The sequence below is a fragment of the Propithecus coquereli genome, unplaced genomic scaffold (assembly GCF_000956105.1).
Source record: "Propithecus coquereli isolate 6110/MARCELLA unplaced genomic scaffold, Pcoq_1.0 Scaffold257, whole genome shotgun sequence".
NCBI lineage: Eukaryota > Metazoa > Chordata > Mammalia > Primates > Indriidae > Propithecus > Propithecus coquereli.
Genome location: NW_012148141.1, coordinates 1,436,960 through 1,463,000, shown reverse-complemented (window position 1 = coordinate 1,463,000; position 26,041 = coordinate 1,436,960). Strand labels below are relative to the sequence as shown.

General features: G+C 34.6%; 1 protein-coding gene across 1 annotated transcript in view; it reads right to left on the bottom strand.

Moving 5' to 3' along the window:
• CHM (choroideremia (Rab escort protein 1)) overlaps nt 1-26,041 on the bottom strand; it is a 169,859-nt gene that overhangs the window by 9,291 nt on the left and 134,527 nt on the right. Inside the window, exons 12-13 of the mRNA XM_012647137.1 lie at nt 21,561-21,657; nt 5,263-5,361 (exon numbers count right to left, since the gene is read on the bottom strand). Coding sequence (XP_012502591.1) covers nt 5,263-5,361; nt 21,561-21,657 — 196 coding nt within the window. The remainder of the gene's footprint in view (nt 1-5,262; nt 5,362-21,560; nt 21,658-26,041) is intronic.

Sequence of the window (26,041 nt, the reverse complement as noted above, 5' to 3'; positions counted from 1 at the left end):
CCCAAATGAAATCACAGCAACAAGAAAAATAAATAAATGGGACCTGAGCAAATTGAAAAGCTTCTGCATAGCCAAGGAAACTATCATCAGAGTGCAGAGACAACCTACAGAATGGGAGAAAATATTCGTATGCTACACATCCGATAAAGGGCTGATGACTAGAATCTATACAGAACTCAAGAAAATCAACAGGAAAAAAAAAAATCAAACAATCCCATTAAAAAGTAGGCAAAGGACATGAACAGAAACTTTTCGAAAGAAGACTAATGGCCAACAAACATATGAGAAATGCTCAACATCTCTAATCATCAGGGAAATGCAAATCAAAACCACACTGAGATATCACTTAACTCCAGTGAGAATGGCTTTTATCAAAAAGTCCCCAAACAACAAATGTTGGCATGGATACGGAGAGATGGGAACACTCTTACATGGCTGGTGGGACCGCAAACTAGTACAACCTTTATGGAAAGTAGTATGGAGTATCTCAAAGAACTAAAAGTAGAACTACCATTTGATCCTCCAATTTCACTACTGGGTATTTACCCAAAGGAAAAAAAGACATTCTATAAAAAAAGACATCTGCACTTGGATGTTCATAGCAGCACAATTCACAATTGCATAGATGTGGAAACCCAAGTGTCCACCAATACATGAGTGGATTAATAAAATGTGGTATATGTATACCGTGGAGTACTACTCAGCCATAAAAAATGACGAATACCCCTTGTACTATCCTGGATGGAACTGGAGCCCATTCTTCTAAGTAAAGTATCACAGGAATGGAAAAGCAAGCACCACATGTACTCACCATTAAATTGGTACTAACTGATCAACACTTATGTGCACATATGTGAGAAACATTCATGGGGCATTGAGCAGGTGGGAGGGGGGAGGCAGGGATGGGTAAATTCACACCTAATGGGTATGGTGTGTGATGTCTGGGGGTTGGGCATGCTTGTAGCTCTTACTCGGGCGGTGCAAAGGCAATATATGTAACCAAAGTGTTCGTACCCCAGCAATATTCTGAAATAACACACACACACACAAAAACAAAGTATGATGTGCTTGTAAGAAGGTCCAACCTTATTAACTTCAATGCCTAAAGCCTATTTCTTACTATCTTGATAATAATTTCTCTGCCTCTCTTTAGAAATGTTATAATTTTTTTTGGTTGAAAATATATTGTTTTTAATATATTTATTGACTATAGAGTTTTCTATAGCCAGCTTGAATCTGAACAAAAATTCAAATTCTGTATAATAGTAATGGATGTTAATGAACATCACCCAAGACCGTGAGGAACCTTGTGAATCATAAAGAAAATGCTAAAGGTATAATTATCTAGTTAATTATTGTTATTATTAAAATGGTAATCAAGATAGTTATCCTAACTGCAGTATTCAATTTAACAAGAAAGCGCCCTATTCCCCAATTCAGGAAAAATTTTGTTATATTTAAAGTGTCTCTACTGCAAGAATACCAAATATATATTAAGTATTTTTCTAGTTCATTCTAAACAATCTATAAGTATTATTGTGATAGGATGAAGAAACTCTGAGTAGAAGTGATCTGTTACGGTGTCCCCTTTCTAAAGCTAAGATCCAAGAGCCTAAGATGTCACTAACTTCACATAGGCACACATTAGGAGGTGAAATCTATTTACTGACAAAATAAAGGGACACAAGGAATTCCTATTTCATAGCTAAAACCATATGGATATTAGTAAATTGACTGGTGAATTTAGTCTCATTAAACCTTTTGGAGAAGATACTTAAACATATCACCTATGATATGTGACACTAGATGTGGAGAGCGTTGCTGAGAAGTGGGCTAGGGTCTGGAAGGCCTTTAATACTGCTCAGCCCATTTCTAAGCATATACTAGGAGAACTTATATTTCACAAAAGATTTAGCTCAGAGGAGTGCTTTCACTCAATAAAATTGGGGAAAATGGATGTTAATAGATATCCAATAGATTATAGGAAAAAAATTTCATAGAAGTTGAGGCTTTGAAAAGAAGCCACAAGGAAGGTGAAAAGTTGACACAGGCTGAAGATAAATGCTCTGGATACAAGGGAGTTATCAGGCTTTGACTTTAAAACCTTCAAGAGACATATAATTGCTTCATCTTTCCTTGAGGTCAGCTGGAAGGCAGAGAGATAGCTGGAAAAATAACATGCAGTTGTGAAGTGTACAGTTGTCAAAAAGTATTAAAGTTACTGAGCTTTGGCTAGGAGTGCATCACAAGTTGCCAGAAATAGAATTGGTTTTCTGTAATAGCTCATTTCATTTAATTAGACAGTGTAAATGACTAAAGATGTACTAGGTAATTTACAATAAGATCTTGGTTAATTTAAACTGGTGTAGGTATATAGTAAGGTAGGCAGAAGAAAAGCAACTATGACACACCAAATAAAAGCAAAAAATGGTCTACGGTTGCATGCCATGTTCAGGGACTAAGTAAGCTAATTTAGTAACACTGGCAGAGTAGTGGGGACTGGCATAGCCCTGACTGAGTCTAGACACAATACACACAAAAAGGAATTAAGATATGATATTTGCCTTCGCAGCACAATAATACTTAAGACTGTTACCAGCCACCAACTTCAAACTACATCTATAAGGGGAATTTCTGTTTTTAAGTAGTGCTGTTCTTTGAGATAGGAAATAAATGAGATGGAAAGAGACAATTCCACATGCCATGCACAAGGAGGGAAAAAGAGAAAGAAGATGGTGCAGTGATGATACTACATTTTAGACATTTCAAGGTACAGTACTAATGAAATTCTTACTTCAATTTTTATTGAAAATCTCAGTTTTCTAGGTAAAATAAGAAACCTCTTAGGATAGTTCTACCAGTGAGTCTGGAACATACTGCTCATTTTACAAACCTCTCTCAGTGCTTTAAAGGATATTCTGGAGCCTGGAAGAATTAATGTACATGAGTGGTAAGCGATCACCTCATTTTTTCACTGCAGAACCAGGTTAATTAAGCATAAAACATCTGAAATTTTTTGAACTGAGAAGTAGAGAAAGGTTTAGAGATCTTTGATTGTCTTAAAGGAGCCTGATAGGTAGGGCTCTTAGAAATATTAGTATGACTGCCTCTTGAGCTAGAGTATATATCTCATGAGCTCTGGCTGGTACCTTAAAAGTGAAAAAGTAAGAAAGAGAGGGAATACCTTTAGAACTCTACTGGAATTTCTCAGATACATTGGCAGAGAAGCACTGTAGTTGAGAAGAGAATATCATCTTTTTCAAGAAATGAACTTCCTTGCAAGGTGACTAGGCTGACTTTCACAAAGGCTTATGAAGCATAGCACCACACAGAATGTAGAACTCAAATAAAAATAAAATGTGCCCAATAATGTTATTCCTTTGGCACATGTTTTAAAATAAAATATTTACAATAATCTAAAGCATATGGTTTCATAGGATTGTCAAATAATCAAAATATAATAAAAGCCATCAATCTGTGAAAATATAAGCTTCTGCTACAGAGAAGAATATGCTTTAATGTATTAAAAGTTCATATTGCCCATAAAGTTCCCTCTTCCTCATTTAGGCAGGATAATGAATTGAGTTCTCTTCTCCAGGTGACTTTGCCTCTTTGACCTGCCATGGCCCAGTGCTCACTTTATCTGGTGATTCATTTTCAATAACTCCAACAGTATTTGTTCTGACATTTTAATTAAAATATGACCACTACCTCATCCTGATGATAAAATGGCCTATGTGTCAGTGAAAACTAGCTTTTCAGTGCCTCGGTGCACCTGAGGACCCCTCTAAGCACATGGTTCCTACTAAAGAATTTCGCTCAGGTTCTAAACAATACATCATTTCAAAACGGGATCACTTTAACCATTAAGATTTATGTTCAAAAATCTAAAATGGCTAGAGGATGCCAAGTAATGAACATGTAATTTTCCCGGCTTGATTTAAAAAAATATTAAATGCATTTAAAAAGTGAAGAGTAATGATACAAAATTCAAATTTAGTATATTATTTGGGATCACTACACAATGAAAGTACAACAGAAAAAGTATAAAAATTTTCAGAAATGATGAAGAAATTCAAGGTTTTTTTTATAAGCAAAGTATAGTTGTAATCAAAGACAAAGGATAAACTATGACTCCTTATTAGGTTAGGAATATCATCATGTATTATAACTTTGTGATTAAATTTTGAACAATCCATTTATATGAGACTTTCAAATGAAGAAAATATAAATATGAGACAAATTAAACTCCACACTAAAGTGAAGTTTTCAGATTTAAGGACTTTATTCGGGCAGTTCACAAAGAAATTAATTATATTGATATTAGCTCCGGAGAACAGAATAGTCTGTCGCCTTGTGTAACTATAAATGCCCCTCTGTGCACCATTTCTGCATTAAGAAAACAGCACACATAGAAGATGAGCTAAAAGGAAATAGAATAGGTAGGAGGAAATAATGGTTGTCTGAAAATGTAACATCCAAAGAAAATGAAGACGTATGAATCGATGGAAGAAAGTGACCAAGGTCCAAGTGGACATGCAAATCCTACAATTAATATCACCTTCACTTCATGTAAATGAAAAGGATCCATCAGGCTATTTTTCCATCACTTACACACAAAATATACCACATTTGCTCCATTCGCAGCTACAAGAGCTACTCTATTATGTGGAGGAGGCGGAGGAGTTTTAAAATTCATAGTGGAAAAGTATTTAAAGTAGCACATATACTTTTGAGAGCTAAATATTTATCACAACATTAGCACCCTATGCATTAAATGACAACTATTATTCAGGAAGGATTCCCACACTTGTCAATCAATATTTTAATCTTTTGTCAGCTGAATCAACTTTTTTTCTTAACGATAACTTTTTCTGATAAAGCAATATATGCTGTTTGTACAATACCTGTAAAATAAAGAAAACTGTAAGGAAAAATTGTCCATAATTCCACCAAAATCAATTGAGAGATTTTCTGACAGTCTTTTTCTGTGCATGTGAGTATGTAGGCATATAAATGACTTTTGTGTTTAATTATGTTTTCATGTGTATGTGTGTGATGTGTATTTTTCCATTGACATTATAGAATGAACATTTTCCCCCATGTTTGGGCAGACAGTGGGCTCAACTATCTTAGTAAAACATGTGAATTGTTGAATACATCACATTTCAGTTCAGGTTGCAGAAACCTTCATGATATATCAAAGAGAAGTATGATGGTTATATTACCTTTCCATCATGAATCAACAATTATTTTTCTTACCTATCTCCATTTCGGTATATGGAATAAACAATTTCTGCACAACTGGTTCTAGATCTTCTCTTGCTGTTTTAGTAGATGTACAAGTCAAATGAACCAAATCTGTTAAAAAAATAATATTTTGAGATTTTGCTTATCACAAATCTGTTTTATTCATATTTAAGGAAGTAAGCTGGTATCATGGGTAATAGATGGCTGAGAAGTAATGGCTTCTCCCTTTAAGGTTTTGATAATCTAATGATTGGAGGGCACGTAAAAACCTTAACATTGTGCTATATATGTTGAATAATAGCTAAAATGTGTTAACTAACAGCTAAAAGAAATCACACTAAGACCCAAGAAGTAGCAGTTGATGTTAATTTTGTAAAACTAACAGTAGAAAAGCTTAGAAAATCACTTATTCACAGAAAAGAACTTAAGTTATGATATTCCTAAAGAAGATGGATAAAGGATTGCTGAACAAAATATTAATAATTATGTAAAAAAAGACTAAAAGTGGAGTACTTATTTACCTAAGAGAACACACCTTACATACTTCAGACAGAAGAACCCACTTACACATACGCTTTGCTGATAAGTTAACAAGAAATCATTTATTCACTACAGGGTTCTGTAAAAACCTTTTGGGGTAACACTTTTGGCTTAGTTTGAATCATATACATACTTGAAAGCCCATAAAATGGCACAGATCAAAACAGTCTATAATATTTTTAGGAATTCAGAATCATTTTCCTTTTTCATTTACAGATTCATGGGGCCTGGACCCTGGAGAATTTACCTTAGAGAATACCACGGACAAAAAGGCCTTTCACTTCTGGTGAAATACTGTAGCCTAACTCTGTTAGAACTCCTAAAGGCCTATACACAAAGGTGAAGAAAGGATGAAAAGTTCTATGTATTACAAGAAATGATTAAGGGCATCCCCAAATAAGACAAGTACTTAAGGTTCCAGAAAGGGCTTACTTGGAGTGGGATAGAATGGCAAAAAGAATATATTAGAGAAGAGTAAATATTGATAAATTCCTCCCCCTACCACACCAGTAAAAAGGTCTACCCACTTCTTTTCCAAGAGTTTATTTTAGACTACTAGAATTTTTTTTTAACCCCAGGAAGATAGGTCAAATTTTATCATGGAAGCCAATATCCGAATAAGACTTTCATTATCACAATTCATTCCACATACAGCTATTCTAAAATATATCTAAGCATAAACTGAGGGACTCTTAATAACCAAGGAGCTAAAGTCAAATGTTATAGATACCCCCCCATCCAGGTCCACCAAAGAAAGTGATATTCTAGGATGGTTCCTGAATGATTTATGGCCTAATAAAATATGTATCTTATTTAAGCATGTTTTTACATGAATTTAACAATGATTCCCATTGGTTCTAGGATATTGTAGGATGTATGGTACTAATTATTTCAAAAGGAACTTCACTTCAAAATTATTCCTGATTAACTTAAATTTTTCAAATGCTGTATGACTTTAGTGCGGTAGGGTTTAAACTCCCTAGATAATTACTGAAACAGGGTGTGCAATTACAAAGGTCAGATATCCCCATGAGTAAAACTGTCCTATCTCTCCTCCGACAGTCTCATAAAATATCAATGCTCACGCCAAAGCTCTCAATTTTCCAGTTCTCTCCTGTTCGATTAATGTTTGTTAGAGAAAAAGCAGATGAACATGGATATAAATAAGTATATTTTTAAAAACATGTTAATGGCTAAACTATTGGTTCTGTTAAACAGGATATATATTTTGAAGAAAAGCACTTAAGCATATCCTTATGTTTCTTACCAACATAACGGAGTTGAGTTCAGGTAATGGTAGCAAAAATTTCCAGTAGTGAAGTCAAATTACTATTTTATGATTAATGAATTTTACAGCATTTCTTAGAAAGACAAAGACAATCATAACCTGAATTCTAATGTCTGTACCTTGACTCTGCTTAGATGCTACATTATTGATCTACAAATTTAAGGCATGAACAACTATTTTTCCCCCTACACTTCCCGCTTTTCCTGTTACCTAGGTTACCTCCTTGTGTAGGTTACTCTGAATTCATTTTGGTCCTCTTCAAATCAGAGATTGTTGATTGTGTTTAACTCACATTATTTTCAAAATTTGTTTATTAACCTCCATACCTCTTGTAAGTCCTTTGCTAGCTTTAGAGTTCATTTTTCTCTTCTTGTCAAATACAACTCATACTTGCAGTGAGTGTCCAATAAATGTTTTTTGCTATTAACAATTTACTTCCCTGTTATGGACAAATATTAAATACTCACATGCTTAAATAGACATGCATGCACACATCGATACATCTATGTACATAGATTCACGGGGAAAATCTGACTATTTTCTAGTATGAAATGTAGGCAATTACCTGATCTACTAGGAAAGAGTCAAGGGAAGTACCATTAGATAATCTTCAAATTATTTTAATCTGTCTGAGAAATGCTTGCATACACATTAAGATGTATCTATAAAATTCCCAAAAGAATTCAAATATCTAGAATTGACTGTACAGCTAACACCCAGATGTCAGACATTATTCTAAGCATATTACAAGGATTTTTTAATTTCACCTGTGCAACAGCCAATTATTATCCTCATTTTACAGATGAGAAAACACAGGGACAGTGAGGTTAAGCAGATTTCCCAAAGTCATGCAACTAGTAAAATGAAGAGCTAGGATTCAGAGAGCTGGAATTCAAGCCCACATTGCCTGCCTGTAGAGTACCTGCCCTCAGTCACTAAATGATACTGTGTAATTGTAACAATCTCCTGCAGAAGCTGCAGTCAGTCACTTAAGTTGGCAGTCTTCAAGCCGGGATGTGCATGAAGATAAACGAGGACTTTTCACAAGGAACAATAACTACAAGGAGTCATCATTCAGATGCTCAATTCTACCTCCTTCCACTTCATTCAGTAATGCATTTCAAAAAATTTATTTATTGTGTTTAATAATTACTTATCTATTGAGGGTTAGGGTCGAGGCATGAGAATCCCAGGAGTGGGACAGGACTTTGCCAAAGAGCAACCTGTGGACATGTCAGTTCACAGAGCAAAATCTGCTCAACCTTGAGGGGGACATTCCACCGATCAGGACGTCTGGAAATGGACCCCGCCTTGAAGCTTGAGGGCTACAGCCTGGATGTCTGCAAACGAACTGGGCTTGTAATACGAAGGTGGAGAGAATGATCAAAGGATGTCAGCCCAGCAGATAAGAGCAGTTTGCTATTCTAAGCCTGAGGCAATGTTCCTATCTCTCTCCTCAGTTCATGTCCCAGTAAACGAGGAACTTGATAAAGTAGAAAGAAGTACCTGGTCTCTTTGTTCCTGTTTAGATTATATACTTTACTGCTAACCCATGACCTTTTCATGTGAAATCGTTGTAATCTATAGTATGAAAAAGAGAATAAAAACGGGTGCTAGACTTCAGTCAGTACCACCTGGCTGACGGGAATGCTGGTGGTCCCCTGACTTCCCCACACCCTTTCACCTTACTTTTTGTGTCCGTGTCTTTGTCTTTCCCATCTCTTGCAACACACACTGCCCAGGGACCCAGTGATATCAGGGGCGTCGCAAACCCCCGATATTTATCAATATTGCTATATATTTATGAAAGTTGGATTACTTTTGCATAAATAATAATTGAATTAATTGTATTAATTACCCAATTACCTATTGCCCTAGGAAATTTTTAAAAATTCTATTTCTGTTTTTTAAATGAGTGATGTTACAGTTTTACTATTATAAAGCACCATTTATAATGTTAGAAATTATCTTCTTTGTCATTATTTGAACCTTCTGATGAAAAATTATATTTGTCAACTTACAAGTGTTCAAGGGGTATAGGAACAAAAAGTTTGAAGACCTTAAGGCCATCAGGTAAATGTAAAATGAAACCTGTAGAACATGTCACATTTCTATTGAAATTTAACTGTCTATGTAAAATACTTCTTTGCATCCTGTGACTTTAATTCTTCTCCACAAAATTAACTTGCTGAATAAAGGCTAACAATGACCACAAATTAGATCAACAGGCAAATGCTTTCCTGAAAGTATCACATTTCATTAGTACCAGTTGACAACTATTACTAAAATTGTGGAGGATGCAAGAGAAGTGGAAACATTTCCCACAGGCGTCATGTGAGATTACAACTGATTAAAAAAAAAAATTAAATCCTAACTCTACCTTTTGCAAACTCTGTTCCTTTTACTTCATTTAGCAACTGCTTAAAGGATGAATGGGCTAAAAAAATGACAAAATTTATTCTCTATCACAATTCCTCCATTGGCAATATACTTAGATTTGTATTGATATTAAAGAAATCTTTGTGCAAATAAGCTTTAATTCCCAGAACACAAGGGTGAATCCTTGAAAAACTTTGATGAATGGAGTGCCAGTTATGATTACCATCATTGAAAAAAGAGCATCTGAAATTTAGAAGTCAGAAATCACTCAATACAAAACTAGAAATAACAACATATTTTCAATTTTCCAAAACTTGAGTTTCAAACACAGATCTCTCTCACAAGTTGCTGTTTTGAAACAGAAGTGGGATGGATGTCTACTGAGAATTTACACAACTATAATAATGAGCACATTAAAAGTGACAACTCTAATGTTCATAGTATAGGATGGCTATGTGGGTCTGGTATTACTTCTGTTCTTTACATCTACTTGATCAAGTCAGTGTTTATCTCTCTGGCTTCAGTGTCCTCTTGATTAAATAGAAGGGGTGGAATTAATTCATCTGTAAGATTTCTTTTAGTCTTAAGTTTCATGAAGATAATTCCTTACTCAACAGCCATGATTCTTTCAATGATGACAGATTTTAAACCAAATACTAATGGCATTACAAATGTGAATGTAAAACCAAGGAAATGCTTGCTGAAAAAGGTAAGAAATCTATTCCTCAAGTTTGTGAGGTTTCCACACACAGCAGTCATTCACTCTACACAAGCAGGGAAAATTGTTCCAAATGCATTTAAAGAATCTTTATGTAAGGCTTGTCAACAAGTGTGTTTTGCTGTGCAACCTAACTAGAAATACATAATTAATTTATACAGAGATCAATGTGGCTCATAATTTATCTTTCCTGTAGGAATAAAGGTGAAAATGCAATTTATATAACAGAAGTAAGAATATACATCAGTAAGTTAGAAAAGGTCAGAAACACATTTTCTTTATGGTACCAATCGAGGAACTGAGTTTGATAATACATGGCACACAATTTAATTTTTGAATCCAACCATGAAAAACTTCATAGTCTGCTAATACTTTCTCAGTAGAATTTAGGAAAAAAGAAAAAAAGAAAAGAAAAAAAAAACCTCAGAAGGTCAACCTAAGATCAGGAGGATAAAAGAGTTTACTTGCAAAATCAAATCTAAATTAATAAAAATAATTTAAAATGTCACATTTTCAAAAAGCAAATAGAAAAGAGAAAAGGCACTGATAATGAGTTTAAATCATTATCTAAACTCATTCTTATGAAAAGTATATAACATTTTCTTAATACGGTCATAAAGCAGAAAAGAGTACATAAACCAGCACCTACATAAAATTCTGGCTTATTCATTATTATATATTCACAAATATCATATCACAGATAAGTAACAACCTATAGTATCAAATCCCAAAATAAAACAGCTGTTGCTGCTTGATTATATACAAAAGAAATTTCAAAATGCCTAGAATTAGTACTGTAAAGAGTGTGAACTTGAATGTCAAATGGAAGGGCTGCAGAGATGATATTCTGTTCATTTACAAGTGATTTTAAAAGAAAATAAATCTAATATTAAATTCATTTAAGATATAAAGTGAGTGGAAAATAAATCTATAAGGTATATCCTGAAAGCTGAACTACATTTGTGAAAAAATATGACTTGTTTACCTTGGAAAAACACAATAAACAAATAAATTTAAATATTTTACAATCTCAATAACTTGAACCAAATTAGCTGAGGAGAGGGAAATTGAAGTTGATTTATAGGTTTTAAAAAATGTAACTTTATTATAAAAACGACACAATAATTAGGCTAACCCAGGGTTTCTTAGAAAAGCCCTGCATTACCAGGTAACAATGATTTCCTATCAGCATATCGAAATACCAGCTTAAGCAATATTGGCCTGTTTATATTGCAATTACAGTAATACTTCAGTTATTCGGAGGTCTTTTACACACAGCCAAGAACCAGGAAGTGCACCTCACCCTCTCCTCAATTAGGCTTTTTAGCATCCAAGATAGATGTTACAATGCCCATATACTAATATAACCACCCACTCAGGACTTAGTTATGTTAATGCTACATGCAATTTTAACAAGCTTGGTTATCCTGTTTTCTGGTCCTCTGCAGATTACAAGCAGCAAACAAGGGTAAAGTTGAGGTCAATAGAAAATGCTGCCAGAAAGATCATTATGCCAGCTGAATGAAAACAGCCTCACAGAGGGAAAGGAGGAAGACATATAAAACATAGACACAAGAAATGATAAAAGCACAACAGTCATTTACCATAGGATCAAATAGACCTAAACACCTCAATAAGTCTCAAGGGCAGTACTGGATTATAAGGGACTATAATCAATGATGTTCCCGATAACCCTGTTATGAAGAAAAGGTTAAAATATGTTTAGTATATCCAGTAGAGAATAGCAAGGAAGTGTGACACATGCTAGAAAGGTAATTAAGAAAAAATATATTAAAATAACATTTCAGGTTTAAAAAGATACATTGTAGCTATCTGAAGAATGGATTTGGAGAGACTACAGCACTCTAGGGGGTGCTAAATAAATGATGTATTATTGAACAGTGTTTACAGCAAATGGGTATTTTTAAACCGCTCTCAAATCTTCCCATCTAACCTCATTTCCACTATAATGAAAACTCATTTAACAAATTACATTTTTATTTTGAACAAAAGGTATCTCTGTTTTCCTTAGGAAGCATCTCTGCTAGAGGCTTCTGTTACCCAGGTCAGAGGTCTGCTTTTGGAGCAGGAAATTATTCTGAAATAAATGAGGAGCAATCAGTGACTGGCTCAGCTCACCAAGACACATCTCCAAGAGTATCCATCAATGTTCTAGAACACACCCCTATGGCTCCTAGAGTTCTAACTCTGGCGATTAATTGTAAAGTAAAAACTAATATTTATTGAGTATATTCCTATGAATTTGATCCTGGTAATAATCCTGAGGTAGATACAATCATTATCCCTATTTTATAGATAGGAAAGCTGAGGCATGAAGAAGTTAAGTAACTTCCCTATGGTCAGTCGAGTAGTAACTAAAAGCTGGGATTTGAACTCATCCTATGTTCTCCACCACTATACAATGGTGTGTCGATGGAATGTATCTCCCTTGTTAACTATTTATTTGCCTTGCAAGAGCCTTTCATACATATCATTCTCATATGATACGAAGGTAAACTTCAGATGCATACTTATGATTTTAAAAATTCTAAATCAAGTCAAATTTAAGGCAATGCGACATGCATGAAAAGTCATTAAAGAGACTAAAAAGTGAAAGTGAAAGTGAACTATAAGGTATTTTTATGTCTTAAGCACATTCTTGGCCACACGTGACTATAGTGTACCCTTGCACAGCACAGGATGAAGAATAGTAAGTGTGATTCGTAAAATGAAAAATTAAAGTTGTTGAAAATATTGAGAGAATTATACGTTCCATCTTATTCCATAACATCTAAAACATTAACAAGAGCCCCTTCCATAAAGACTACAAAATGAATTTTATGTATTATACTCTGAGAGTGACACAGTAATTGAATAATATTTAATATAAAGTATCATAATATTGGTCAACCCTGAAGAACACTGTAAAAGGTCACAAATTTCTACCTTGTTCTAAATGGTAAGAAACTAAAAGTTTGTGCTGATTCAAGAATGGATGAATTTGGGAAGTAGATAATGAATAGAAATAAAGACAGTTTATCAGAATTAGTTAATACTCAGTGAATATTTAATATGTACTTAGAAAGGATAACATAAAATCTTCATTAGCTAAGAGCAGAGGGCCTGTGACAAATTTAAATTTCCTCTTCTCAGATTTATTTAAGTGGGGAAAAATACCTTTGAAATCAGTAACATTTTTAAAAGGAAAATATATCTTTACATATAGATTGCTATGGTTAATGAAAAATGGACTATACTAGGTTTAAATATAAATTAAATCCAGTACTTAAAGGTACAAAAAGACTTAAATTTTTACTAAAAAATCTCATATTTTCTCTAAAAGTCATTATTTTGTAATAAGTACATCTTATAAATAGGCTAATTTGTTCAAAAATAATTTATCTTTAAAATACATTTCTTTATTAAACAACTGAACTCTAAATAACCAAAGTTCATATCATTTACTTTCTATAAATTTCATTTTATTGTTAATAATTTTGAGGAATAGGTACAAGTCACAAAATCTCATTGGTACATATTTTGATTATATTTGATTTACTCAGGTATAAGTGTGTTAGTTACAGCGGTTGCCAACATCTGTCAAGTGATTCTTCCAACAGGAAGAGCGATGAGTTTAGTTCATGATTTCATCATTACAACCTCGATTTTTAGGGCAACTGAAGGTACTTGGTTCTACTCAGCTGGCAATACTGATTACATTCCTGTCACTTATACCATGGGACCAAGTCTAGATGTATTTATCTACTTACATAATTATTTGAAGGGAAAATAAGTCCCAACAAAACCCACTTAATGATTTAAAAAATATAAAATTTATACATTTAGAATTTAGTCTTCTTAAAAACTATTTTTTTTGATTTCTTTTACCATGAGCAAATGGATGATCATTAACAATTTAACATAATTATTACACTATTACTATAAATATGGGAAATACAACATAGCTAATTTAGATATATAAAAATAAGAACATTCAAACAGAATGGTAAAAAGCCTTCCATGAAGAATTTTAATTGAGACAAATTCTTCTGTAGATGCCTTTTTTCCAAGTATGAGTAATATCAAATTCCATACACCCCTCCCTCAAAAGGTGGGCTCTTATGCCACAAATAATCATATTCAGTATTCTCAGTTTTTTTGTGCTTGACCTGGAAAATAATGAAATTATGTTTCTAAATTATTCTGTGAAGCAATCATGTAAATTTAAAAAAAAAAAACCTATTCTGTTGTGTTCAGGATATACTTAATTCAAAAGGTTCAGGAAAAAAGACACAACCCTTAAAAGAGGTTTAGAAGTAAAAGTAATCAGGGAAGAGAATGACTGTGTGATATTCTAAATGAACTACTTTGCCTATAATCAGGGAGCTTCAAAAGAGGAAAGTAAATGAGCTGGGTACAGGTTCGGATACATAAAATAAACACACGGTATATTTGCCCCTTTTTTTTTTCTGACTTGAAACAGAAAAATCAAGAGAAAGGGAAAGAGTGGTTTAAAGCCTTCCATGATATTATCAGACTAGCTCTGTTTCAGAAGACAGACCGAGAACGGAATAACTTGCAACTAGTTGTAACATCAATGACTCTCAATTAGGGCAGCAGCCGGAAAATACACCATTAAAGAACTTTAATGTCCAAGTTACAAATTGCCCCTGAACTTCTGTGAACAGGCCCAAAGCTTAAGAAAAGAAGGAGAAAAAAATAAAGAAGGCAAACTTTAATTAAGTAATAAAAGCAAGTGAATGATAAAAATGTCAATTTCTATCTCAGTGTTATTTCTTAAATCTTGTTATATATTACATCAAACATTAACTCTATTATAACAATTAACTAGGACTTTTAAAATAATGAATGTTGTAGGAAGAATACATAAAAAATTTAAAAATGAACATGAACTTCTCTTCCTCTGGAACAAGGCAAAGTACAAATAATAAATTTAAACTTATTTCTTTTAGTTAATCTTCCTGGTATAAGCCTTACTATTGAGAGGCTAAAAAACCAGAGCCAGTTCATTTGTCTATACTGCTGGTTTTGTATTAATAAACTGATTAAACTATAGTAAAAATCAGGGAGAATTTTATCACAGAAGAAACAAGTGATAAAACTAGAGTAGTAGGGGGCTGTAGAAGTAAAAGGATCGTAAACATTTCGCTTAAAATAATGTCATGTATTATCAAACATGTATGCAAGACTGGTGGCTTTTTCCACACACATGTAAAATGTGAACCATTGAGGGTGTTCAATTTGTATGGGATCTTTCAAAATAATTTAGACTAATTTCTAATGAAGAAACCAAGACCCAAGAAATTAAGAAACTTGTCCAAGGTCAAATAACTAAATTGTGGTAATTCTGTAGACTCCTAGGCCAATATTCTTTCCACTATACTAATAGTCTCATTAAATTCAAAGAAAGTCAAGCTATAAATTGATTCCCTCAACATTAGGTACACGAACCAAAAACAAAACGAAACAAAAAAAAACACCCAAACTTAAAATAATTTTTTCTTTACTATTTCGTAACACATAGAAGGTTTCCCAGAAACTATAGTTTTTAACTTTAAAGTTAGAAATTGTCACTTTAGAAACAAGACTTTGGCATTAACTTACATTGTAGAATGATTAAATCAAGCTAATTAACAAATCCACTACCTCACATACTTATCATTTTTTTGTGGTGAAATCATTTAAAATCTACTCTTTTGGCAATTTTGCTTAAGTACTTGGGATACAAGTAGTAAGTCATGGCTCTGTTCCTCATATTGGACAAGAAATAGAAAGATAATGATGCTACAATTACTCTGAGAAACACGGTGATTAAAAATGTAGGCTCTAGAGCCAGAACACCTGGGTCCAAATTCTGCTTTGCCCTTATCTACTTCTATGACCTTGGAGAAATTATTTGCCTTTTCTTTGCCCCAGTTACCTAATCTGAATAACAGAGAAAACAATGGGATCTATCTCATAGAATTGTTATGAGGAATAAATTGAGTCAACCCATGTAAAGTACATAACAGTGCCTGCACATTGTAAGTGCTTAGTATATTTTAGCTACCATCATTATTAAAATGGAATAAAGGTCAACTTAGAGGAAAGTACAGGAATCTATCTAAACAGAGGAGCAAAAGCCCAACTGCATGAATGAGTCAGGGAAAGGCTTGTGAAAGGAGGTAATATTTGAACTAGGAGTTCAAGGATGATGAGCCATTTAAGTGGTTGGCAAGGCCATTCTAGATCAAGGGAACAGTATGTGCAAAGGCACAGGGGTGAGAAAAACACGGTAATATTAAAAAAAATAATATTTTGCTATATGTAGTATACATACCCTAGCATATTAGCAATGCATTTTTATTATTAATAACAGCTGCCATTTATGACATGCTTACTCTTTGCCAGGCATTGTGTTAAGTGCTTTATAAACATTGAATCTTTACAAAAGCCCTAATTCACTTATGTCCATTGGCACACAACATTTAGTGGGAGCTCAAATATTTGTTGAATGACTATGATCACAGAATGTTAGGACGTTGTTTTCCTTACTGTATAATACAAAAAGGCTATAGTTCTAGGGTTGACACAATGTTTATGATTTATGACCAGAAAAAGGAAAGTATATAAGGGCAGCATTATTTTTTTTTAATTTTCAGCATCAGCTTAGGTGGCAGGCTGCATAGTCCCTGAATTAGAAGAAATTATGTCTGAATCCCTGCTCTTCCACTTAATAAGGTGTGTGATCTCAGGTGATCTAAGTAAACTCTCTAAGTCTTAGAGACTTTCTAATCTATAAAATGGAGCTAATAGTACCTACTCCATAGGTTTATGTTAAAAACTGTATGAAATAACGAATGGAAAGTGCTTAGCCCATTACCTGGCTTTCAGGAAATCCTGGATGATAGCTATGATTATTATAATGTTGCAAAGATAAATATCATTATATGACCTTAGGTAAGTGGTTTTGCTATCTCTCTGGTTCAGTTTTCTTCTAAGTCAGCCTAAAGAAGATTATAGAGTACTTTAGTGTCCCCTTACCCAGCTGACTGACAGTCCGTGCGTGTGTGTGCACACTATAGGAGTGATCAGACAAGAGTCAGCCTCATCACAAACTGCTTTGACAGATGCTGTCAAGGAATACACTTCATCTAAAAGTGGCGATCTCCTACGTTTGAACAGTGCAGAGATGCTCTTCCACCATTTCTTGCCACACAATATTGTACTCTGAAGAATTTAATAATATGAAGGAAGTTCTTTGACCTTTTTATAGTGATTCTGTGAATAAATATACCTATCACATGAGATAAATACTAAAAAAAATAATAGATGTCAAATACATATTAGTGTTTCCCCTCAGAGAATATACTGGAAATTAAACAATGTCAAAGTTCCAGGAAAATGTCCAGGGGATGTTTAAAATAATTATGATATTGCTTATAAAAGAAAATGTGAAGGTCAAAGTACCACTTCATACTACATACAATTATAGAACACAAGAGGCATGCTTTGTCCTTCTCAACCACTAAGAAGCCTTTTCTGAATTAGCTGACCTGAAGAATATGTTTGGGGATGGGAGAAGATACATACACACATAAATTAATGAATTAAGCAGGAACAGAATCCAGATGACAAGGAAGGAGCCATGTGGGAAAGGGCTGACTTACTTAAGATGGGTCACTGATTAATATAATATGTTGCAAGGCAATTTGAAAAAATGATTTAAATCTGAGGAAATATTTAATAAGGTAGGAAGATTTGATAGAAATGAAGGAGAATGAAAAACAGTCAAATTTAATGACCACCTGAGACATTTACATATCATAGTGGTCTGGAAATAAAAACCCCAAGCTGTGGATTCAATTATACATAATCAAACCCATAACAGTAAGACATCTGGGATAATATGTCAAAATTTTGATCACACTATTATATATTTCCTTAATATGATCTTTTATCCTTGTGGCATAAATGCCTGTTTTTAATTCACATTGTAGAGAAATCAGAAAATCAAAGTAAACAAATAAAAAAACTTAAAAGTTAGTTACATATCTTCCCATAGTTTAGAGATGATCATTGCTGCTATTATGTGGTATATGCTCTTTGGAATTTGTTTCCTATACACTCATGTCCCTATAAATGCACACATGTGTGTGTGCATATAGATATATAAACACACAAATATATTCACCCCTATGATACGAAATGAGTTTAGAAATTTTACTCATAATGGAAAATTTATATAAGGAAATCTTATATTATCATTATACATGATATGAAATTGCAAAGTTTCTTATACACAATTTTTAAGGCCAGGATCATGTCCCATATTTTTATTGAAGCATTTCTAGATCATTTTAGACCACAATGGTCTATCTCTCTCCCATTTAACATTTGTGGCTTGTATCCTTAGTTTACTTTACCTTGCTTTGCTGTATTTGTTTTTACTTTATTTATTTATGTTATTGCTTTTCTCTTCCCCAGTACACTGAAAGCTTCCTGCGATCAGGAATTGTTTATTTCTTTCTGTCTTATCCCCAAGGCCTACAAGAATGCCCTGTAGCCTATACTTTAAAAAAAAAAAAGGCTTAATGAACTAAGAAATACACTTGCAACACATAAGAGCAAAAGTTGATACCTTTAATATTTATATTGCTCTTTTCTATTGATAATAAAAAGACAAGCAATTCAATAGACAAATGAATAAAGGATTCACAAAACAAGTATAAACGCCCAATAAACATTATGAAAGGATGTTCACCTTTATGCGTTATGAAATGTAAATTCAAATAAAATATTATTTTTCAACTTTCAAATTGGCATACGAGTTTTGATAATACCCAGTTCTCTTGAGGGTTTTGAGAAACAGACATGCTTGTTTATAAACTGCCACTGGATATGTAAATTTGTACAACTTTCGGAGGGGAGCTTTGACATTGTATTACTATATCCAAAGCCTTAAAACTCTAGACACTTTGGGACTTTCACCTCCAGAAAGAAGAAATAAAAGAATTTCCCCCAGTTTGTCCTGACTTCAGCTAAAAATCTTAGACATAATATATAAAACAAACATAAGAAGACTATGAAAGGTAAAAAGAAGAAAGCAGACTGGCTAGGGATCTTGGGATGAAAAAAACAAAATGACAGAGTTCTCTGGGTTTTGTCTCATATATCCCAGACTGAGAGCCAGAGAAACTGACAACCTAGAAATACCAGTGGGCTCAGATTTAAAAAGCCCCAACAAAAGACTGCTCTTTATGGCAAAGGACCAGGAAAAGGGCAGCCTAGCAAGACAGTAAACTTTGGGACAATTGCTTTACTCCAACCAGACACTACAGAAAAAACTAAGGCCTTGCCATAGTTTAAATGTTAAAAATGGCATATACACAATCACTGAAAGTGCTATCACAGACTTGCAAAAAGATTTTTGTTGTATTATATTTTCCTAAAAAGCAGATTATAAACCAGCATATAAAAAATATTCCATTTTTATGGACCTATGTGTGCATACTCATACAAAAAAAAAAAGGACAAAGAAATCATAACACCGAGAGTATTTATCATCTCTAGGTAGAGGGATTATGGTAACTTTTTCTTCTTTACATCTTTCAAATTGTCAATAGTGAACATGTATTACTAGATTATTAGGTATGTCAAATGGAAAAAAATTTATAAAACGAATTTATAAGAATGACTATTCACAAACATAAATATATTAATAATTTATAAAAAGCCATGATGAGTGAAGATTTATATCTAAGAAGCTAACGCAGATAAACAAGACATTAAAACATGGTTAAAATAATAGGAGAAAATAGTAGCAGTAAGTGTCACGGTAAAGATTTACCTGTACCATAAGTCACTATAAAAACAGAAAAGCCTCCCGAGCTACTTTTCCCATAGAAATTTAGGGTTACAGCAATGTTAGACAAGTTTTCTTCACGCTGCCTGCTGATACGAAGCTTCCCACATTTCTGTCTAACCACATTTTTCCATCTTTTAGTAGCAGCTCTGTATTTCCTCATTTAAGTTTTCCTTAACTATGCCAAACCAGATTAATATTCTGATTCTCAAAATCCATACAACACTTTGAGTAACACGTAATTAGGTTTACAGAATTAAAAAAAATGTTTTTCTAGCTAATGATATTATGTTTCCCTCCTATGAATCCCTAGAGTGCACTGTTTGTTGGTACCTCTCTTGTGGTACTTGTTTGCATATTCTGCCTCTTAAAGCTACTTTTGTGTTTGTCTTATCTGTCCAACTAGATTGTGAGTTTCCTAAGGTTGGGGCTCATATCTTATTCATCTTTATCTACCATAAAATTCTTAGCACAGTATGTTGCACTCAGTTAATAAATTGTCTTGTTCCATTAGATGAACAATGAGATTATGAACATTTCAAATCAGGCATCTCAGCTTCTGCTTCTTTCTAATGCCTACAGTACACAGTTTAGGTCTAGCCACATTGTGTAATGTATACATGTTGATTCCTGCTTACTGAAATGTCTTTAAGAAATATGTTATATGATATCTAACAGTGCTGTGCACAGAAGTTTTGGCACATATAGGTAAAGGAACAGAGAGATAAAGTAGTCCTTAACTTTATTCTCATGAAGAAATGAAATGAATTGAAAATTTATACATGGAAAAAGTTCAGTAATTGAATTTAGAATTTGAAGGAAAGTGCTATGGTCTGAATGCATGTGTTCCCCCACAATTCATATGTTGAAACCTAATCCCCAGTGCAAATAGTATTAAAAGGTAGAGTCTCTGGGAGATTGTTAGGTCATGAGGGCTCTGCCCTCATGGATGGAATTAGTGCCCTTATAAAAGAGGTCCAAGGGAGCTTCTTGGCACCATTGCCCACGTGAAGACACATAGAAGGCACCATCTATGCGGAATGGGCCCTCACCAGACACTGATTCTGTTGGCGCCTTGATCTTGGACTTCCCCATCTCCAGAATTGTGTGCAATAAATTTCTGTTGTTTATAAATTACCCAGTCTAAGGTATTTTGTTATAGAAGCCCAAATGGACTAAGACAGAAAGTAAAGAAGAAAATTAGCAATAAAGAAAATAAATATTGTAAAAGTAGGTTTCCAATAAGCTTAAGAAAAATTACAGAAACAATTGGAAAGTCATAGAAATTCTTTCATTGGAGAACTAAAAATTACGCTTGTGAAGATCTTTAGCCACAGAAATGTTTAGAGGCAAGAGGAAAGTATGAAATGACTTACTGTATGACCATATAATGTATGAATACTAAGAATAATAAAAAAGGGAAAAATCTCTGTAAGTACGACCTTGACAACTGTAATAGCTGCCCTCTTTACTCCCTAAACAAACACAAAAGACAAATAACCAGACTCTACTATGCTTACAAGTGCCTTTCATGCATGTCATCGTTGAAGAACATAACTCAATGACCCGAACAGCAGAAGTTCCTGGTTCCTCTGCTGGTACTGTCAAAATGGAAATCTAAAAAGCAGAAACAAAATATCAGGCATAGCTGTTAGATCTGATTCTCACTCTTCTATCATTAGTGTTCTTAACTTTCAAACTTAGTATCTTTTTCCAAACATTCCTCGATGTGTGAAAAAATTTGGCTTGTAAGGATTTAATTTTGGAACAGAATTTGAAACACGTAACATGCACCTATGAGTCTTGGTATCTAGTTTCTGCATTATTTACATTTAATATTTTTATATCATATACATCATGTTCATAAAGTTGTCATAGATAATAAATATTTTGAATATCTTTAGTATTTGTTAAGTCTTTCACTTACTACAGGTTGAGCATCCCTAATTCGAAAATCTGAAATCTGAAGTACTCCAAAATCTGAAACTTTTTGAGCACTCACATGACACTCAAAGGAAATGCTCATTAAAGCATTTCAGATTTCAGTTTTGGATTAGGGACCCTCAACAATGAAAATATTTCGAAATCTGAAAAAAATCCAAAATCCAAAACACTTCTGATCCTAAGCATTTCAGATAAGAGATACTCAATCTGTATTTTCAAAGAATACAATTATGACTTATTAATTCTGAAATATGTGTACTTTGGTGTTTGAAATCAGATCATAGTAAATCAATTTTGATTATATAATGGCTAAAAATAATAGAGAACACTAAAAATTAAAGATGTTACCAATCTCAATGATATCAAAACAAGCAAAGTAAATATATACTAAAATACTTCCAAATGAATGATTTCAAATTAATTTAAGACTCCATTAATAAAACTAGAAATTCAGAATCAAAAGTGAAATGTGAAATTATTAAATAACTGATATGCAGTATGCTGTCCTAGGCACTACTAATATGCTATGTGCCTTTATATTTAAAAGACTTTAAATCACCTTCAGATCACAGAGTATAAAGTTTCAATATTAATCCTCAATCTAATCTTCAATCTAAAGAAATTATATCCTCTCATATAGGAAATACTTGCCAAAAGGGGAAGCCCCATTTTACACTATTCCCTAGAAGTGCTATGCTAGATTTTGAGTGGAAATGTCACACTGACAACCCACAGAGAAAACACCTATAACACATTCAAAAAATAGAAATCGTTTCTATAGTCATGACTATCTTGCACATATGTGTACTTTAGGGCTCAAGATATCTCAAAAAGTGAGTTCTCCATGTTCTTTTTAACCCCCTTTGCCACGGTTCATGCCAGAAAATGTCATACTTTAGCATTAAAAAGAGAGAGAAGCCACTAAGACATTGAATGCTGTGTAATAATTAAATGATTACAACTAAAAAATGTGATTATAATTGGAAAAGTATCTTAAGGACTGCACCATCATGTAAGCATGTAAGAACTTCTTTTGATTCCTACAACTGTCATATTTTTTTTACTGAGATATAATCAGTAACCTCCTACCACCTGAACTATGAGAAGTTAACTGTCTTAAATCTCACGGAGATTACAAAAGCCATCAGAAGAGAAGAGAATTCCCTCAACCCTCTAATACTACTTCCATAAAATTTACATGGATACATGTCTATTCTTTCCTCTCTCAAAGTCTCATGGTTCTACCTATGCCTCAAAACTGAAAAACAAGGTGGGGGAGAACATGGAGGAAGAAAACTCCCTGTAGGAAACAAGAAAGGGAGGCCAGATGTACACTTTAGAATCTAAAGTTTAAACTGATCACTATGATGACTGTGTGAAGGATGAATTTGAAGGAGATAAGATGAGAGGCAGGGTGATCGGTTAGAAGGCAGAGGTGATGAATGCCACAACTGGAACAGTGAGAATAAGGACTTAGGGGCAGATCAAAGCAACTTTTAAAGAAGTACACTGAAGGACATAAAGGCTGATGACATGTCAGAGAGGGGAGGAAGAAGTTGTTGTTGTTGGAAGGATGTCAGTACTATTCAGAGAGGTAGGGAACATGGATGATGAGCAGTTTGGGGAGGGAAGATGGTGAGTTCAGCTTTGATCATGTTCCATTTGATAGATGTCCAGCAGGAAGTTTAGCATGTGAGCCAGATATTCCTGGGAGATACAGAAGTGGCTGTCACCAAGATTTATGTAGAGTTGAAACCATGAGAATACAGAGTCATCTAGCGAGTGTGCAAAGAGAAAGATATACTGTGGGCTGAGGAAAGAACCCTGCGGAGCCCTGGTATTTAGGGACAAGGTAGAGGAAGCAGAGAAGGAACAGAGTCTTGAGAAGAACATGGAGAGCACAGTGTCATGGAAGCCAAAAGAGTATAGAGCTTCAATAGAAAGGGAAGAAAAACATTGTCAAATGTACCAGAGAAGTTCTAGCAGACAAGACCCCAAAATTGTCCCCTAGCCCTATTATGAAATTATTAATAAACTTAGCAAGAGAAACTGTGGCAGAAATGTGAGGGTAGAAGCCAGGTTGGAGTGGTTTAGAAATGAATGGGAGGTAAGGAGCTAGAGGCAGCGAGTGTAGACACTGTCCTGAAAATGTTGATAAGAGAAGGGAGAGACTGGATACTAGCTAGAGATGGGGGCAGAGTCAAAGGAGCAGGGTTTTTTTTTGTTTTTAATTTTTATTTTTGGAACAGAAAATGCTAGTACACACATATTGGTTAAGGGGAAGCTGTCAGTAGTGGAAAGAGGCTGAAGATGCAGGAGGGAGAGCAGGCAATAAAGCGTGGGTGGTGTGTGTTGTTTGTGTGTGTCGAGGGTACTTGTCAAAGGGGCTGGATTTAGACAAGCCTGGGAGACCCGTCATTCGTCCCTAGGCTGGTGTACATATGCTGTGGGTGGTAGGGCATGAAGTCAAGGGCCACTGTGCGTGGTGAGTGGCCTTGCTTTTCTCAGTGAAGTGGGGCTGAGGCTGAGGGGGTGAAAAGAGTGGGCAAAATAGTAGAGAGGTGGACTAGGCACTGAGAGGAGAGGGAGAGGGAGCTGTCTGAAGCCAGTGGAAGAACTAACTGGTGGTGGGTGCTTGAGGGTGCAGCTGAATGAGATTGGCACCCATGACTTTGTGGCGGTACCTGTCTGGTTGTGCAGTTTTCTCAAGCAGCCATCAGTGGTCCATCTACAGATTATAGTCTTGCCCAGGGATGGGATTTTCCTTTGTGGGTGCAATAGAAGGACATAGTGATGTACGAATTGAGGGTGCTGGAGAAAGGGCAGTTGAGAAGATCCACCATGGGGTCTAGGGCAGGGGAAAGGAAGAGGGGAGAAGGGAGATGATAAAATAGAACGAAGTGGAGGGGACAAGGAATTGTAGGTCTCTTAATAGGCTGGGTAGAGGTAAGAGAATGAGAAAGCTGGAAAGATAGGAGCAGATCAATGCCACTGTGGATTCATGATCTTCTGACTCAACTGGGCTATTAACAATGCCCAGCAATCTGACCACGATAGGTCACTCTCCAACTGTTCACGGTGATTACTTTACATTTTTCCTTGAGCTTTGACCCATCCTCACTAACACACCCCCATTCTCAGGAGACAACCTTATCTTTTTGGCAATTTATAGAATAAATAGAACCTATCAGATGGGAACTCCCAAATCTACAGAGTCCCGCATTGACCCTTATTTCAATTTGTCTCACATCCCAACTAAGGGCAACATTTTTGCCTACTCTCTGAATTTCCTCCTCCCTGGCCTCTGCCTGGACCTTGATCCATCAATTATCCTCCTTCTTGCCTCAGTATCTTTAGCCTCTTCCTCTCTACTGGCTCCATTTCATCAGCTGAAATATATACTAATCTTTTAAAGTAAAGAAAAGCCCTCTTCACTTCCACCTCCCTCTTCAGGGACCAGTCTCTCTTACTCTTCACAGCTTAGCTTGTTCAAAGAGTCATCTCCTCTCTTCACTTTTGTGCCACCCTGGCACCCTCTGAACCACTCACAAGGCTCAGGGTTCAACAGGAGAGACAGGCAAGTCAAATAGCAATCGAGGGACAGTGTGATATAATAGCTGCTGTACCATTCCTTATACCACACTCATGCTCACCTGTGTCACACTGAACTGTAGTTGCTATTTATTTGTCTGTATCTCTATCCTCTAGACTGCAAGTTATTTGAGGGTAGAGATGTTATCATGGTTGCCACTATATCTTCAGGACCCAGAACACTGGCTGGCAGGTAAAAGGCACTCATTATTTGCTGAATGTTAAATGAAAGTATTTATGCTTACACATATAATGAGCATATTTGGGGGTTTTTGTATAAAATGTTCATTTATTAGCAATAGAAATTGGGACCATTAATTTACTTTATCCATTGACACATTTGTTTTATATATTCACCTATTTGTTTTGTAAGAGAAAACTTCCAACTTAAGGAATTTTAGGAGCCTATTTTTAGCAGTAGCATAAAGAACTGACAGTCACATCTACTGAGTAACCTAATTTTATC